This window comes from Sphaeramia orbicularis, chromosome 5 (genome assembly GCF_902148855.1).
Source record: "Sphaeramia orbicularis chromosome 5, fSphaOr1.1, whole genome shotgun sequence".
Taxonomy (NCBI): domain Eukaryota; kingdom Metazoa; phylum Chordata; class Actinopteri; order Kurtiformes; family Apogonidae; genus Sphaeramia; species Sphaeramia orbicularis.
Window position 1 is genome coordinate 30,774,321 of NC_043961.1, and position 16,888 is coordinate 30,791,208.

The 16,888-nt window shown below is 36.9% G+C and overlaps 1 protein-coding gene across 2 annotated transcripts in view; it reads left to right on the forward strand.

The window, feature by feature from the left end:
- Positions 1-16,888, forward strand: part of dstyk (dual serine/threonine and tyrosine protein kinase) — a 30,067-nt gene that overhangs the window by 12,507 nt on the left and 672 nt on the right. The window contains exons 4-14 of one of the 2 annotated variants that reach the window (XM_030133343.1): positions 2,645-3,151; positions 3,263-3,458; positions 6,326-6,564; positions 7,025-7,108; positions 7,372-7,548; positions 11,735-11,864; positions 12,071-12,227; positions 14,283-14,415; positions 14,552-14,665; positions 16,321-16,435; positions 16,734-16,868. In XM_030133343.1, coding sequence (XP_029989203.1) covers positions 2,645-3,151; positions 3,263-3,458; positions 6,326-6,564; positions 7,025-7,108; positions 7,372-7,548; positions 11,735-11,864; positions 12,071-12,227; positions 14,283-14,415; positions 14,552-14,665; positions 16,321-16,435; positions 16,734-16,868 — 1,987 coding nt within the window. Of the gene's footprint in view, positions 1-2,644; positions 3,152-3,262; positions 3,459-6,325; positions 6,565-7,024; positions 7,109-7,371; positions 7,549-11,734; positions 11,865-12,070; positions 12,228-14,282; positions 14,416-14,551; positions 14,718-15,541; positions 15,960-16,320; positions 16,436-16,733; positions 16,869-16,888 lie in introns of those variants that run through there. The other variant, XM_030133344.1, reaches the window with a different exon arrangement.

Here is a 16,888-nt window from a genome sequence, read left to right on the forward strand (position 1 = left end):
GTAGTAACTTCAAACTAGCCCACAGACCTTCTTTTGAAGGGTTGTTGTTGAAAACTGACTGTATTAAGGCAATTCAAACATTGTACTGGTTTTGATTGGTCGCAACAAATGTTTGCAGGCTATCTTTGTTCCAGAGAGACTGTTCAGATGGGCCCGGCTCTTGTTTCTTGGAGACAGGACTGACTGTCTCCTTTGTGTAGTTGTTGGTTGGTCATTTCTGCCTCTTTTCTCTAGCTGCCTTTTTCCCTGTCACAGTCTCCCTCTGAAAATCTCTCCCAGTCTATTTTTGTGAAAAGTTGTTATTCATCAAGGGTTAAACAAACCTTTTACATGCGTCACTTTTTGGCCCTGTCACAGACATTTCCCAAGGCCATCACAAATATTTACATGCCTTTATGCGTTGAGAAGTAGAACAAGCATGTAATTTATTTTTTCTTCCTTTTGATGTGGATGCCCTTATGCCATCTGGTAGCACAAACATACAGTGTCTGAATAAATCGAAATCATTGACATAAATGGTGTTTTTCATGTGAGGAGGTCGAAGAGTTTAGGCATTATAAATACTGTAGAACATTTTAATAATGAAGCAGTCATGTTTATACCGTACTTCTAGACTAAAGAAGAAAAAAGTCCTAAAGGATGATGCAGTAACTCGGACATTAGCCTATAAGATAAAACATTGTAGTTTAAACCATAAAATGTCAGAGATGTGGATGAAGCCTCAAGTGATATATCCTCTGTAGATGTAAAGTCATCAGTCAGTGTAAAGAATCAAAAACATTTGTCACATATTTTCATAATGTATACACTAATGAAAACAGTTATTAATATTTTATTCCTCATAAATATTGTGCTTCTGTAAATATATCTGCCAAGATCTTTGCTTTGTACATTACGAGCGCAAATCCATTGACCTTCATTTTGGTGTGCGGTGGAGGAAAAGAATATCATAAATAAAAGCCAAATTCTTAGATGTAATTTTAATGTCACATTAAAGCTTGAGAAAGCAGAACTTGAAGGAAAAGAAATTCCAGAACTTCCCTCTACAGCTCTCTCTTCTTTGTCCAAACCAAAAGACTAGATATAAAGATAGATGATCTGGTGATGTTAAGTCATTATGGAAAAATGAAGCCAAATTATCCTACTATAATGCACGTTCTGTGTCCAGCGTCCGGTGTCCGATCGATGTGGCAGCACAGGAGGGTGTTTGTATGGATTTTCCTCAGCCTTCACAGGCCCGATTGCTGCCATGCTCGCCAAATGAATAGAAACATTACCTGACTATCTACTAGACACAATTTTATGTCCCTATATTCAAATGTGAGGTATTCTGGGTGATTTTAGCCTCTCATGCTATCGTACAATGGCACCACGGGTAGAATGCTGATAGCACACACACACGCACGCACGCACACACGCACACACACACACACACACACACACACACACACACACACACTACCTTGGAATGGGTCCAAGCTCACCACAGACAGGGTCCCAGCTCACCACAGACCAGGTCCCAGCTCACCTCGGACCAAGTTTGAGCTCACCACAGACCTTCACAGGCCCGATCACCGCCAAACTCGCCAAATGAATACAAACATTACCTGACTATCTTCTAGGCACAATTTTATGTCCAAATTCAAATGTTGTGAGGTATGCTGGGCGATTTTTGCCTCTCATGCTATTGTACAATGGCACAACGGGTACAATGCCACTAGTCTCAATAATGGGACTATGGGACACAGACTAGAGCAGTAGGATTGGAATTTTGTCAGAGATTGGTACTTATAGCTGTCAACTACATATTTAAACCCTGAATCTGAAAATAACTACTATTATAACCATTACGGAGTAGATTTCATACAACCTTTCATTTGAAAAGCAAAGGTGCAGAAGTCGATCTCTGACAGAGTATGTAGAAAGGAAATGATGGATGTTTTGCTTGTGACACCAAAAAACTATCATGCAATTTGATGGGTTATTTCACAGTAAGTATTCTCTAAATAAAATTACCAAATTGATTTCCTTACTTTACATATTTCTTTTCTTTTATTTGGCTCCATATAAACAGTTACTGATCAGAATTACCCCATTCTGTGTCATGTTAACTCTCCACTATGTTTGCTTGTGCAGGGAAACTGCTGGAATCTCTGCTGTGTGAAAGAACATGCCCGAAGTGATCGAAAATATTCTTACCAATAGTCATTTGGAGCCCATGACTTAAACATTCATTCATTCATTCATTTTCCATAACTGCCAATCCCACTTAAACATTAACAAAGCAACAGAACATAGAATGAAAGTAAATGTTATTTATCCCAAACTGATGCAGTGAGTAGCTTCTTATTTCTTTAACAACCAGCACTTTGATAGAGATCATTGCCAGGATTTGTCAGGCTCATGAAGCTTGTGAAAGAGAGGTTCAGGGAGCTTGAGGCATTATTTTCACACTGTTTCACACTATCCATTGAGAATCTTTGGGATGTACTGAAGAAGACTTTATACTGCGGTCCAACTTTTCCAACTTTTAAAAATGTCATCATATTCTACACTTGTATTTTTGTAATAATTTCCTAAATAGTTTTTGTCCTGAATTAAAAGTAATATTTTATTCCTTGTATTATTTTTGCTTTGTCCTTAGGAAGCGAAGGTCATGGTGGTGCCTTGTCCGAGTGTCCAGCCCATAGAAGAAGCCCTGGAAGACTACACTCGTGGTGTGATCCCCATCATACTCTACGCCATCAACCAGGACTCCTTGAGCTCAGAACAGGTGGCTGAGCTGTGGAAGGTCAAAGAGATGCTCCCATTTCCTTTCTGTTTTATCCGTGTTCCTGACACGATGCCAGCAGCCTCCCCGGAGCCCGGCCGCCGCACTGAGAAGGACAAGGACAAGGAGAAGAGCCCCCTGCACAAGCAGCTGGTCTCCCTTGGTTTACTTAATAGCCCAGCAGGAAACTGCTCCTGTGGTGCACCTACACAGATGCCCACCCCTGGCGCCAAGCCCCAGAGCATGCTGGGTGAGGCCTTTGAAAGACTGCATCGGTTGCTGGTTCCTTTTGCACGACAAGTACTTCAAAACCAGCAGGTGGAGGCTGCCAACCTGCTCAATGGGCTCCACTGTCGCTGCCTCGATCTTTTCATCAACCAGGTCAGAGGACTGTTCATGGTCACTGTATGTTCGTGAATGTGTTACTGCTTTCACCCAACATGCCCTCTGAAAATCCCCATCAGACCTTTATGCTCTCTGCTCCTTTTTCAGGCGTTTGACATGCAGCGGGACCTGCAGATAACACCCCGCAGACTGGAGTACACGCGTGAGAAAGAGGGTGAACTGTTCACTTCCCTCATGGCCATCGCCAACCGCAAACAGGAGGAAATGAAGGAGATGATTGTGGAGACACTCAGCAGCATGAAAGAGCAGTTGCTCGAGGACGCTGCCAACCTGGAGTTCACAGGTCAGTGTCATGACACTTAAGTATTAGTAATGGCCTTTCCTCTCTTCACTCTGTTCTTTGTGTGTGTGCTTTTTTAAAAATAACTTTGTTCGTGTTGGTTTTTTACATGCCCTGGAGGTGGAATTCCACTTATGAGAACAAACCTTTTAGGAATACAGACAAATTGATAACAGAATAACTATATTGGTCATATCTATAATGTGCATCCTTATGATTAGGCTATAAACCTTTTTGAAACTGAGGTAGATCCTCAACTAAAATAAAATAAGACGCACACACAACCACCAAAGATTGAATCTTCATTCCAATAACGTAAGTACAAGTACTCCTGAGATAAAACTGTGTTGTTTACCTCCCATCATTTGTGTGGGGTTTTCTTAAATGGGTTGTAGGTTTAATGAAATTTGATTTTGTTTTGACAAAAACATGAAACACAGGGTTAGAAAACACCAATGAGGAAAAAATCAGTGTTAAATCAGTGTTTCTGAGGAAAATATTTATCAAAATATATGCAATTACGAATCTGAAAGTGCATAAGAAGATCACTAATGAAGATTGTGATGTCTGATTTATTTCTTGCAAGAAGGCCAGGATTTACATGAACTAAGTAGTGTATTATGACATCATTTAGTTTATCATGTGCTGTGAGTCATTTTTCACGTATGGGCTTCTGTGCAGTTGTCTAGACATCAGATTTTCTGTAAGAAAGTCATAGATAAGATAACTTACCACACCAAGTACCACGTTTAAAAGTATAGGAATGAACTCCGCTTTATGTTAGCATTTCACATTCTTCAAATTATAACTTAATAAAACACTATATACTTATTTCATTGTTCAAAACGCCTGTAGTTATGTGACAACAGGGTCATTGTGTTCAGTTTAGTGGACTGACTTTAGAAGTTTATCTTGTCTCCAGATAAAAACCACAACTCACAAATGAAGGAGGTGAAGGCAAATTGCAATCCATTTATTCACTTAAAAAGGATGTGGACTGATGTCAACTGGTCTGTCCCTCTTTGATAAGATACAGGCTGTTCTGGAATCTTTAATCTTTAACTATTACAAATTATGATGAATGGTAAGTTTGCAGAAAAGATGTTTTGTATTTCCAATTGGAAACATTGCCTTTAGTCCCGTGTTTCCAAATTTGAGATTCTGGGAAGTCAGAAAATGAAATTTTCTTCTCATGAACTCTAGTAACGTTGATTCTGTTGCTTTGTGTTTTATTGTTTTGATAATGATGGTACATACGGTTATTTCACTTTTATTTTTGCTTTGTCTTAAATGTATTATTACCCCCACCAAGTGAAACGACGGAGGTTATGTTTTCATCAGGGTTTGTCTGTCTGTTTGTCTGTTAGCAAGATAACTCAAAAAGTTATGGATGGATTTTCATGAAATTTTCAGAAAATGTTGATCCTGGCACAAGGAACAAATGATTAAATTTTGGTGGTGATTGGGCGTGGGGATTTTTGTTTGTTTGCCTGTTAGCAAGATAACTCAAAAAGTTCTGGACTGATTTGGATGAAATTTTCAGGAAATGTTGATACTGGCACAAGGAACGAATGATTCAATTTTGGTGGTGATGGGGTGGGGGTGGGGGGACTGATTTGTCTTGGCGGAGGTCTGCGCTCTCAGAGTGCTTTTCTAGTTTTTGTTGATTCATTTCTGTGAGAGACAAAAATGGACACCTGTCTGTAGGCTGTGTGTGAAGCCTGCTAAATATTCCGAAGAACAGAGAAATTTCTTCTTGCTCCCAGGGCTACCACACCGCAGCCCCAACACACCATCAGAACGTTTTTCTTGTGCCATGTCCAAGAACTATTGTGTGATTGGTCAGAAATTTGAAGTGGGCATGGTTAATGTGGAAAAGCAGAGTATACCTCCTGGGAGTTTGGCACTTGAGTTTCTCGTAAAATATGAAATGTTCTGGCAAGAATGAACTTTGTTCTTGTTCTTGCCACCTCGAAGAAATTAACAAATGTCTCTGTTCTTGCAGAGTATGTAGCAGGCTTTACTCAAAGTCTGTTTCTTTAAAGTCTTTGGTGCAACCTGCAGGGCCGTGGCTGAGCCAGCTCTATTTCACAATCTGTTCACAGAGTTTAGCACTGACTCATCCTTTAGAAGCTGAGAAAAGCTCCTTTTCTTTTTGGCTGTTTCCTTCCAGTTTTGCCTCTGAGGCCAGTTTTAAAGTTTTCTATTTCCACTTTTTGATTAATATGTAGGTTAAGTTTACCAAATAAAATCCAATGCAAATTTGACAACCTGGTACAGCAGGAAAAATGTGGAGATAAAATGTGACAATTGCTCCAATATGAAGAATTCACTTGGATTGAAACAAAATGTAGAAAACTGTGCACTGCAAATTTGAAAATATTTAACAGAAGAGAGTAAATATCTAACTATAATTGTTTTATTTATGGCCTTGCATTTAATGCATTCAATTTAATTTCAACTCTGGAGCTGATGTGGAAAACCACTCATTATTTTTCCACTATATTGACCACAGTTTATTGTTGTTCTGCCTGTTGTCTGTTCATTTTGTCTGTATATGCTGCCAACTAATTTAAGGCCAGGAGCTTATGTTTTACTCATTTTATTTTTAATTCACCTTGCACAACTTGCATAGATCCACTGCAATCCATGAAACTCTTTAAAATTAAGTTATTTTAGCTTGTGACAATTCACTCTAAATTGTTTGTTTTTGTAGTTATTTCATTATAAAATATAAATTCTCTGCTTGTGAAATGGACTTTTGTTCAACATCAAATGACTGTCACAGTAACAGTCATACATTAGATCTAATTCTGCCAGTTGTTCAAGGACAAGGCATTAACTTGACAAATAATTTTCTTTGACTGCAGACATAATTGTAACAACCAATGGAGAGCCTGTTACGTCAAAGGAGATCAAATCTTGCATCCATCAGATCCAGGAGCTGATAGTGCTTCGTCTGAATCAGGCTGTGGCAAATAAGCTCATCAGCTCTGTGGACTATTTGAGGGAGAGCTTCGTAGGGACTCTGGAGCGATGTCTCAACAGTCTGGAGAAGTCGCATATTGAATCTTCTGTCCACAATATTACTTCCAATCACCTCAAACAGGTTTGTGCAAATGTAGTTAACACATTTAGTGTGGATTTAGGGAATGCAAGACACTTGATTTAGTGTAAGCAATATTTATTAAAATTCTTGTGGTCTAAGAAAAACTTGGAATTAGGAACAATAACAACAGCCGGATTCAATGTTTAGAAAGAAAAGAATAGAAAGAAAAAAATCTTGCACACTGTTCATCTTTTGTATTCACTTCAAATGTTTGGAGGGTAACCATGGGAGATGTTTTGGCCTCTACTAATTATCTACATGAACTTACATCCCAGTATCATAAACAAACAGAGAAGAAAAACTCAAGTGTGAACTAACAGTGGGATTGCAAAAAGGCAAACAGAAGAAAAACAAACCAAAGCGGTCAGAAAGTGACACACATGTACACATTACAACATACTGAGCATAACTTAAGCAGTGGCCTTTCCTACATGTTCACACTGTTTTCCATCTGCTACAGTTATTAAATGCTGCCTATCACGTGGAGGTCACCTTTCATTCAGGGTCATCTGTAACACGACTTGTCTGGGAGCAAATCAAACAGGTGAGCATCAGGCTAATGACATTCATTTTGTCTTCTGTTATTGTAATTATACTTTTCTTTTTTTCTTTTGTTCAGACAAGGTATAGTTTTTGATGTTACCTGCTTGAAAATTTTGACTGTGAGCAGGTAACATCTAAAATTATACCTTGTCTGAACAAAAGAAAAAAAAAAAGGTGAGCGTCTCCTCTGCCAGAATTCATGATCTGTGACTTTTTTTTAAAATATCAAAAATGTCTTGTTCATTTATTTTGTGTCTTTTCTAGATAATCCACAGGATAACCTTCGTGAACCCTCCTGCTATTACTCCAGAGTGGAAGCGGAAAGTGGCCCAGGATGCCATAGAAAGCCTCAGTGCTGCTAAACTGGCCAGAAGCATCTGCTCCCAGTTCAGGACCCGACTCAACAGCTCCCATGAAGCCTTTGCAGCATCCCTGCGTCAGGTTAACTTCCATTTTTTTTTCTCAATTTTTCTCAATGTCAGTTCTCAGTTTGCTTAAATGAGCTTTACCCCTATCTTGTAGAAAAAGATACATGATTTATCCGATTATTAAATTGCATAGTATGTAATTTCTGTCACTATGGTGGCTCTCATTCAAAATAATTATTAAATCTGCAGTGATGACATTTGAAGTGACACTGCAAAAAATAATCACCTTTCAGCGTGTTGTAATTCAAGTGGTCTGAGATGACATGAGGCTTCTGCATTGTCTCTGTTTCAGGCAAAATCTACCTTATTATGTAGATTTTTTATCTAATCTTATGTTTTCACATGGGGAGGGTTAAATAAATGATTGACAGCTTTATTTACGAATAACAGGTCAGATAATCTTCTGTAATGGCATGAACTGACATTAGAACTCGTAGATTTATATTTAGTCTCATAATTTGGACCGAGAGGAGAGAGCTGCAGAGGGAAGCTCTGTATTTTTATATTCTGGTGTTTTTTGTTTTTTGTTTTTTTCTTATGATTTTGGTTGCTGCAACTTTAAAGATGTAGTAGTAGTTGTAGAGGATGTGAGTAATCTAGGATCACTTTACCTTTATGTTTAAGGTTAGTAATGCTTTAAAAGTGGATGTGATGCCACTGAAAGGCAACCAAATGAAATGGAGTTACATTGAATAAAATGAAAGACTTCTCTGAATTGCAGCATTGTTGGAAACATTCAATATACACCAAGTGCACAAGTCTAATAAATGTATAACATAAGCTAATTTATATCTTAAAGAAAAATAGAAAATAATTTCCACTGTGTCATGCCACTAGTGGGTTTGATGTCAGTTTTACAAAAGTATTTTATTGACAGATGAAGTCTGTGCTGAGCTGTGGACAGACCTACTTGTACTGATGTTTCTTAAATATATGGTTGGAGCAGCTCTACATTAAGTGAATGTGCAAACATCAGTGACAAATGATGTACAAAGGAAGGAGAAAAAACTAGGTTTTAATGGGAAAACATTGTAAGGTTTCTTTGAGAGGGGATGTGTCAATAATCATCCAAAAATCATCCAAAATTAGTCATTAAAACCATTTTGCATAAACCCATCACTGATTTGCATCATCTGCTGTTTCTTGTTGCTGTTTTATCATAAACACTGGATTCTGCTCGGATTGTGTGTGCCATTGATCACATGACCACAACAAAAGGTTTGTGGGAATTTTCTGCTGACTCACCTTAAACCCTTTGTCCCTGCCTATTGCCAATAGAAATGCTGAGCTGGCTAGTGGCAGGACAGCAGGAGCACTGAGATATGTCTTCATTTATTTGGTTTTATTGCTTTTCAAAAATAGCTTTTTTTAATTCGATAGAGGACAGCAGGGAGATGATATGACATGAACTGAGAACTATGAATGAGGCCTTGTGGTCTTTAAACACTTCAGGTTATTGGATTTCCCAATATTTCTGGTCTTAGTCTTTCTGTAAGAATGTACATGTATTTTATGTAGTTTATGAAAATAAGAATAATTGCTGACGACACGCTAAATCTATGTTTTATCTCCCTAGGATCCAAATTTACAGGAATATGCCATGAATTTCCATATCTACAATTTGATTGACTCTTCCACCATCAAACCAATGTAGAATTAAATCCATTTTACTGAAATGTCAGTTCAGTTGTTACAAATAGAACGATGAAAAAAATTATGTTAGTGACAGAAACATGCTGTCACTGACACATGAAACAAATAATTCAAATGCTAATGAATGAACATGATTGATTTTTCCACTGTCAAATGTCATTTAATGTCTTTTTCTATGCGTTGCCTCTTTTATCATATGATATATTCATATCATATTTATCTCTTGTGGCCTCTTCAAGCCATTTTTTTCTTTTTTTGGCATTAGGATTTCACAAATAATTGACAATTATAGACTCTTCTGTTCATAGGGAAAATGGTTTCATGTGTCGTATTATTAGTATTTTGCTCTACTAGATAATAGAGTAAACCCATTTTTAGGGAAAGGTAAAATTGTTAAAAAAAAAAAAAAAAAAAAAGATTTATCTGCATGTTTGTCCAGAAGGCACTATCAAACCCACAGTGATGTCTAGGAAACAAAGGTTGAAGTCGGTGTTCAAAAGAACATTGAGAACAACAGCTGGGTACTTGTCAGAGCTCACTGCTGTTGGCCTCTGTTTACTAAACACCATGTGGATGAACCCGATTCATCTGGGAACAATGTTCTGTGGGTAACTGAGACTAAAGCAGAACCTTTTGGGTTTAGTGAGAAGCGGTGTGTTTGGTACAGACCAAACACTGCATTCCTACATTAAAACCTTATTCCATCTGTGGAACATGGTGGCGGTGGTATCCAAGTTAGGGTCTGTTTTGCTGCCTTTAGATGTGTTGGAATCGTTAATTCTACAGTAAAATGTCAAGGCATTTGTGAACTTAAGCTAAAAAAAAAGTTACTTTGACAATGAGACAGCCACCTAAATACAAGTAGTACAAAGGAAATCTTACAGCACAATAAATGTAATGTTTAGGATGGTTTAGTCAAAGGCTTGACCTTAATCCTAGAAAAATGCTGTGGAAGAACCTGAAACGGGGAATTACTTAAAGGAAGTCAACCATTATCCATGGGTTGAAGATATTCTTTACTCAGGAACAGACTAATGTCCTTACAAACTGATGTTCAACCCTGATAAACAATTACCATAAACATTTAGAGGTATTGTAAAACAAATTTACATATTCTTGCCACATACAAATATTTAGGATTGGATTATATTTAGTATTACATATAAATAACTGAACATATAATGCTTTTCGATCATTTGTTCAACTGTGTTTCCTTTATCTAGTTTAGAAAACTAATCATGGTTTAGGTAATAGTTACATAGAAAGACAATTCAAATGGATCACAAACTTTTTCTTTCTCTTTTTACTCCTCCCACTGAGTTCACACTGTAGAATTTCATGTCTTTTTAGTTGAATCATTTCTCTTTTGAAGCTCCAATATGTAAATGTCTTCAGCTCCTGTTGTGGTATCCTTGACCAATCGGTTTTAGTCAGAATGCTCTGATGACAATCCTCACATGACAGACATCGTGGGTCACATCACTGACTATATTTCCATGCCCACTAATTCTTTACTCTTAATGCTGTCACATGTGCTTGTTTTCATTGTCCCAGTTTAACAGAGGAAATGATGTTTTGCTTTGTATATTTCTGGGAGCCTTGAAGTAGAAACTGAGCTAATGAATAATAGAAACAAAAAGTAAAAGTATGCCAAGAATATAAATGTGGCTGTAGTGTTCTGAAAGACATTCCCCCAAGTTCCACCAAAAATAAATATACAACTCTTTTTTTTTTTTTTCAGGTCATAGTTTGATTCAACAATTATATCTATATACTGCTATCTGCTATACATTATCGGCTGCACGGCCCCAAATCTGAATAATGATATGACCGTTGGCAAGGCAAGTTTATTTGTATAGCACAATTTATACACAGGGTAATTCAAAGTGCTTTACAAACTATAAAAGACAAGTTATAAATACACAGACAACAATAAAGATAAAAGACTGAACTTTAAACAGATTATTAAAAAAAATAGTTACGACAAAAGAAGAGTTCAGATAAAACCAATTCAGTTGCCATATGCAGAGCTAAAAAGAAGTGTTTTCAGCTTGGCCTTAAACGTTGTCAGAGTTGAGGCTTGTATAATTGTATGATTAAAAACTCACAATACAATGACGTGTCACAAATCCCACAGATGAGATATGAGTAAATGACAGCATGAATGTCCCACTTGTGTGCTTCATATCGAAGTCAGCTTTATTGTCAGTTTTGACATGTACAGCACATACAGAAGACTGAAACTGCAAAACTCTAAGGGCCACGATGCAGCAGGAGCATAGTAAAAAAACATGAAAAATGTAATATTTATGCTTTTAAACTTATCTACTTTATATAACTACCAAAGTCTGAAAAGAGCACACTCATCACATACAGTTGTGTACCTTTACCTTGATTTAATGATCATTTATTTGCTCTTTTCAGTGTTCAAAAGACAACACCATTTTCTAAAGGGCAATTTACATTAGTTAGAAGACAGAGAATAAATTTACCAATCCTGTATGAGTAGTTCTCAGTTTTTATTTGTGTTTTTTTAATGTTTGTAGTTGGAGGAAGGACACACGGGGCGTCTGGAGCGAACTGAGGACCTGTGGCTTCGTGTGAGGAAGGACCACGCCCCTCGTCTGGCCCGTCTGTCTCTGGAGAGCCGCTCCCTCAGGGATGTGCTGCTGCATGGTGAGTCACCACCAAACCCTCCACTGAAGGGGATCCACACACTGCCACAAAACTACTTAAATCACGTCAGTAAATTGTTTCAAGATGCCATTAAGCACCTGCACAGTGTCAAACCTCTGCCTGACAAAGTAAACTTGCACTCAAACAATGTACAAGCACTTTCTTTTTGGTTTGAAGTAAATAGATGACTCATTGTTTTCTGACAGGCAAGCCAAAGCTCGGGCGAGAGTTGGGTCGAGGCCAGTATGGAGTCGTGTACTTTTGTGACAGTTGGGGAGGACACTACCCATGTGCATTAAAGTCTGTGGTACCGCCCGACGATAAACACTGGAACGACCTCGCGTTGGAGTTTCACTACACAAGGTGAATGAGGAAGTTCAGTTCAGTTAGTTAATTTTAGTTTTTATTGAATTTTTTTCTAGAATTATTACAATCAGTAATCATCAAGAAGCCACGAAACTAAATGGAAAAACAAGGGAGTATCGACTGGAAAGATGTCGCTTACTACACATAGCCTTTGTAGAACTCTGTAGGTTAAAGCAAGGAAGAGTGTAAAAACAGCACACACATACACAAACAAAGACACTTTTAAAGTAGTTAAGCTCTCAAAGACAGCACTGCATTTTCGTGACACTCCAGAGGTATGCATGGGAAAGGTTTTCAGAAACGGTAACATCCATCAAAAGCAGAACTGTCACTGGGTTTGAAAGGTGCCTTGTTGTAAATGTCAGACTCCACCCAATTAATTATGACTTTCCATTCCCAAAGGCTGTTTTGTGCACACATCAGTACATACAGGGTTCATACAGGTGCTTGAAATCCTTGAAAATGCTTGAATTTCATTGTTGTGTTTTCAAGGTCTGAAAAGTGCTTGAATTTTAGTTTAAGTGTTTGTAATTCCAATACTGTGATTTATTTATTTTTAATATTAACTCTGCCTGGTTATGGCAAGCCAAAGCTACTTACAGAGAGGTGATACATTTAGAAAAATACAACTTCATGTCAAAAAAAAACATTCGCAGGTGTTCTCAGGTCGACTTCAGGTAAATTTTTATCTTAATATTTGTTTCTTGTGTCTGAAGAACGCTAAGTGGCTTCCCTTTTTTTGGATAAAACTTGGTTTTCTTTTAATTTTTATATTTAAACACTTAATTATATATTTTTTTAAACCACTTAAAATACCACTACAAATTTGAAAATGCATGAAAGTGGTCCTTTCGACATGTATAAAAAGATGGGCATATTATATTTTCACATTTTACATAATTTAATTGAAAAAAAAAAAAAAAAATTGTTTGTGAGTTCGTCATTTTTTAGCCTCAGCCAAGATGGTGGTCACCTGAAATGTCAAATTGGGACTCTATCAATCTATAATTACAACAGCTGACACACAGCAAATGGTAATCTTGCAGTTTTATGCTTTTTCATTGTTTTATAATTTAATGTTTTATTGTAATATTAATATTTTTTATTTTGCAGAAAAAAAATATTGTTTCAATAAACTGTCAACCGTTAACATAATTTCTTCTTATATCCAAGATATTTTTTATTCTTTTTTCAATCTTAAATATTATATAATAATGTTTTTGAAAGTAATACAATATTATTTTTATAATGATATTTATTATTTACTCTTTTTGTTAAGCTGTGGTGAAATAATTGGTGACATATAAAATGTGGAAGTCTCGCTCAGTAAATGTATTGCATTTATAAGGATTGCCCAGTGACCCAGTTTTGTGAGTCTGTCGCTTTACCTTTTACTTCAGATTTTTTTTCATAACTGGTAATAAAAAGTTTAGAGTGTCAAAACTATTGTATTCAAGACTATATTTTGAAACATTTATATGTATTCAACAAGAAAATATCACCCAGGCACAGCATGTTATGACCATTTACTTTTTGGTGTCAAAATAGCCTGTGCTTTTTTGTGAGTCTGTCACTTTTAGGTTTTTCCCTGTTTTGACTGACAAAAACTAATCTGACATATTTGGCCATATTAAATGTTTTAAAGGTCTATTTCTTACCTTTCAATTGATGTAATTTGCAAAAGGTTAGTGCAATTTGTTCAAAAGTTATGAGACCAAATAGATGGAAAAGTTGAAAACAGGCTACGTGACTAGGTCCATATGTATTCTTGTAGATATGTATTATACTCAAGCAATAAGGTGCTGTACTGGAAACATTTGAAAATGATCCTTAAAAATGTTTGAAAACTGCTTGAATTTGACCTTGAAGAATGCGTACGAACCCTGAATGTAGTTCCAAGTGACTTAATGAGACTTATCTGCTCCAGCTGTCGTAAATATGAAGAACACAGGATTACGAGCTGCAATAACATGTACCAATAATATTATAATAATAAATATAGGGAGTTGGTAACAGAAAATGTCCTTTCCCTTTGGTTGTGTGTTACTTCAGGACTCTACCTAAACACGAGCGTCTGGTGGACCTGCACGGTTCTGTGATCGATCACACCTACGCAGGCGGCTCGAGCATTGCTGTGCTGCTGATCATGGAGCGACTGCACAGAGACCTCTACACAGGATTAAAGGTGACTTGACAAGGCAGGAATGTAATCACTGCTTTGGAGATAAAGCATTGCAGTAAACCTTATCCTCTGCCTATAGCTGAGTTTTTCTTCTTTAATGTGTCTGTGCTTTGTGTTTGTTCCTGCATGACACTACCAGGCTGGTTTATCACTGAAGGAGAGGCTACAGATTGCTCTGGATGTAGTGGAGGGGATACGCTTCCTGCACAGTCAGGGCCTTTTGCACAGAGACATAAAGCTAAAAAATGTACTGGTAAGTGCAAACCAAATGGCACCTCAGCAAATACACCATGGAGGCTTTTTCTGTTTGGGTCCAATCAATCGAAAGTGAACATCAGCAGGAAAAAGTGAATTTACAAACATCATTTATCAAGGGGGGTCATTTTTTTATCTCTATTTTATGGAACTGTTATCCTTTTTAAAATACCACTTGTAGAAAAAAAGTTACAGCCGATTTTATTGATTGGAGTTTTTACACCATAGTCATAGCTCAAATTTGACACTAAAAATTATATCTAAAAAATTTGAAAGTGTATTCAGTCTGTTGATTATATGGATGACTGTTAAGTTTCAAATATTAGATTTTCATCATTTTGTGAATATTATTGATATTTATGAGTTTGAACATTTGTGAGATGCTTAAAAGGCCCTGTCCACATGTTAATATTAAATACATTAAATAAAACATTGTGATTATATCTGGCTTGTTGTTTTAAAAAATAAGTCAACATTTTGAGTGGTACAATGGTAAGGAGTTGTCCACATGTTATTATAGCAGCCTGTCCATGTATTACCACATTCTCATGTCAATAAAACATAGACTTTTCAATAATTCACTCCAAATTTTATTTTCAGCATAGTTGAACATAATATCTAAAAAGTTTTGTCCTACTTGATATCAGTTTCTGTCGAGAACCGCATGTTTTGAATGTTTGCATAAAGCTTTGATTGATGTCCGTTTCAAGTCCACACCTAAAGATTTTATCTCCCCAAATTTTGTTAGACATAATGTTAAAGTGCTTATAAATTCCTACTCAGATATGTATAATAAATGCATATAAGTTATTCTGCTTACATGACACAATGTTGAATACAAAATGTGTCCTCATGCTACCTCTTGATCAGACCCATATGTGACTCTAGCAGGTATTCAGGCACTCGTTTGGAAGCATCTCCACAGCTATCTAAATTAAACAGTGGGGATTCTAGACAATAGATAAGAGTCAGTGGATTCAAGGATACGGGGTAATGTGTTATTATGTAAACCAGTGGTTGTTGGCAGCATGAAAAGCTGTAAACTTCACACTTAGTCCTGGAAGGCTGATGGGTTTGCAGGTCATCAGAAATACAACTGCCATGATGTTCATTATGTTACAAAAACCACCAGCTCCATTTTTTATTTAAGACTAAACACACATGAAACCAAAATCTGCAGCACTACGATCTGTACCTAATGAACACCTGAAGTTTTAGAGATAGATAGATGACATTTAACTGAAGAGTACAAAAAACAGGAAAATTAACATCACTTTCAGTTTCTAGTACACTCGAGAGACAAAATGTGGAGTGGCATTACATCATCTACACGCACAGTAATCTATGTTTTTGTTTAAGTTATGCTACACATAAAGTTTCACACTCTAGTGATTCTTAATGAGACAATAAAGTTTAGATTTTATGTCATTACCATATTTCATTAGACTGTTTTCTCATTATTTAAAAAGCGCTTTGCTCCTGTTCATAAATTAATCCCAGCGCATTAAGCATTTCTGTTTATTAACACAGTGATGACTGTATGAAATGTTGAGTCTCTTATCACTTTACCTTTTTCAGCATCTACTATCAGTGATGTTTTTTCTTTAATACAGTGTGACTTTAATGACCACTTGTCTCTTGTCGCTCTTCCAGTTGGACAAACAAAATCGTGCAAAGATCACTGACCTGGGCTTCTGTAAACCAGAGGCCATGATGTCTGGGAGCATCGTAGGAACCCCGATCCACATGGCTCCAGAGCTGTTTACAGGTACAGAAAAGATGAACTGTCTATGATGAGATTATGGAACAACTTCAGACTGATCCACTGGTCAGAGGACAAACACTGCCAGTGGCTCACAAAAGCTCATTTCACTGTTTGTTTATTTTGTTGTAATTACATGACCTTAATTACAACTGTGTAGAAGCGTTCATTTTTAGTCTGTTTGTTTTGTATTTTACTAAGATGCACCAGTAAAGTTCTTCATCTCTGCACACCAAGTTTGCTCAAACATCTACTGTATGTTAAAGTAGATTATTTCTTATTGTGGATTGTGTTTTCCTTTCAGGAAAGTATGATAACTCTGTCGATGTCTACGCCTTCGGGATTCTTTTCTGGTATCTCTGTACTGGTTCAGTAAAACTCCCAGAAGCCTTTGAGAAGTGTTCCAGCAAGGACCAACTCTGGACCAACGTTAAAAAAGGTAAACAAACCTACATCTAA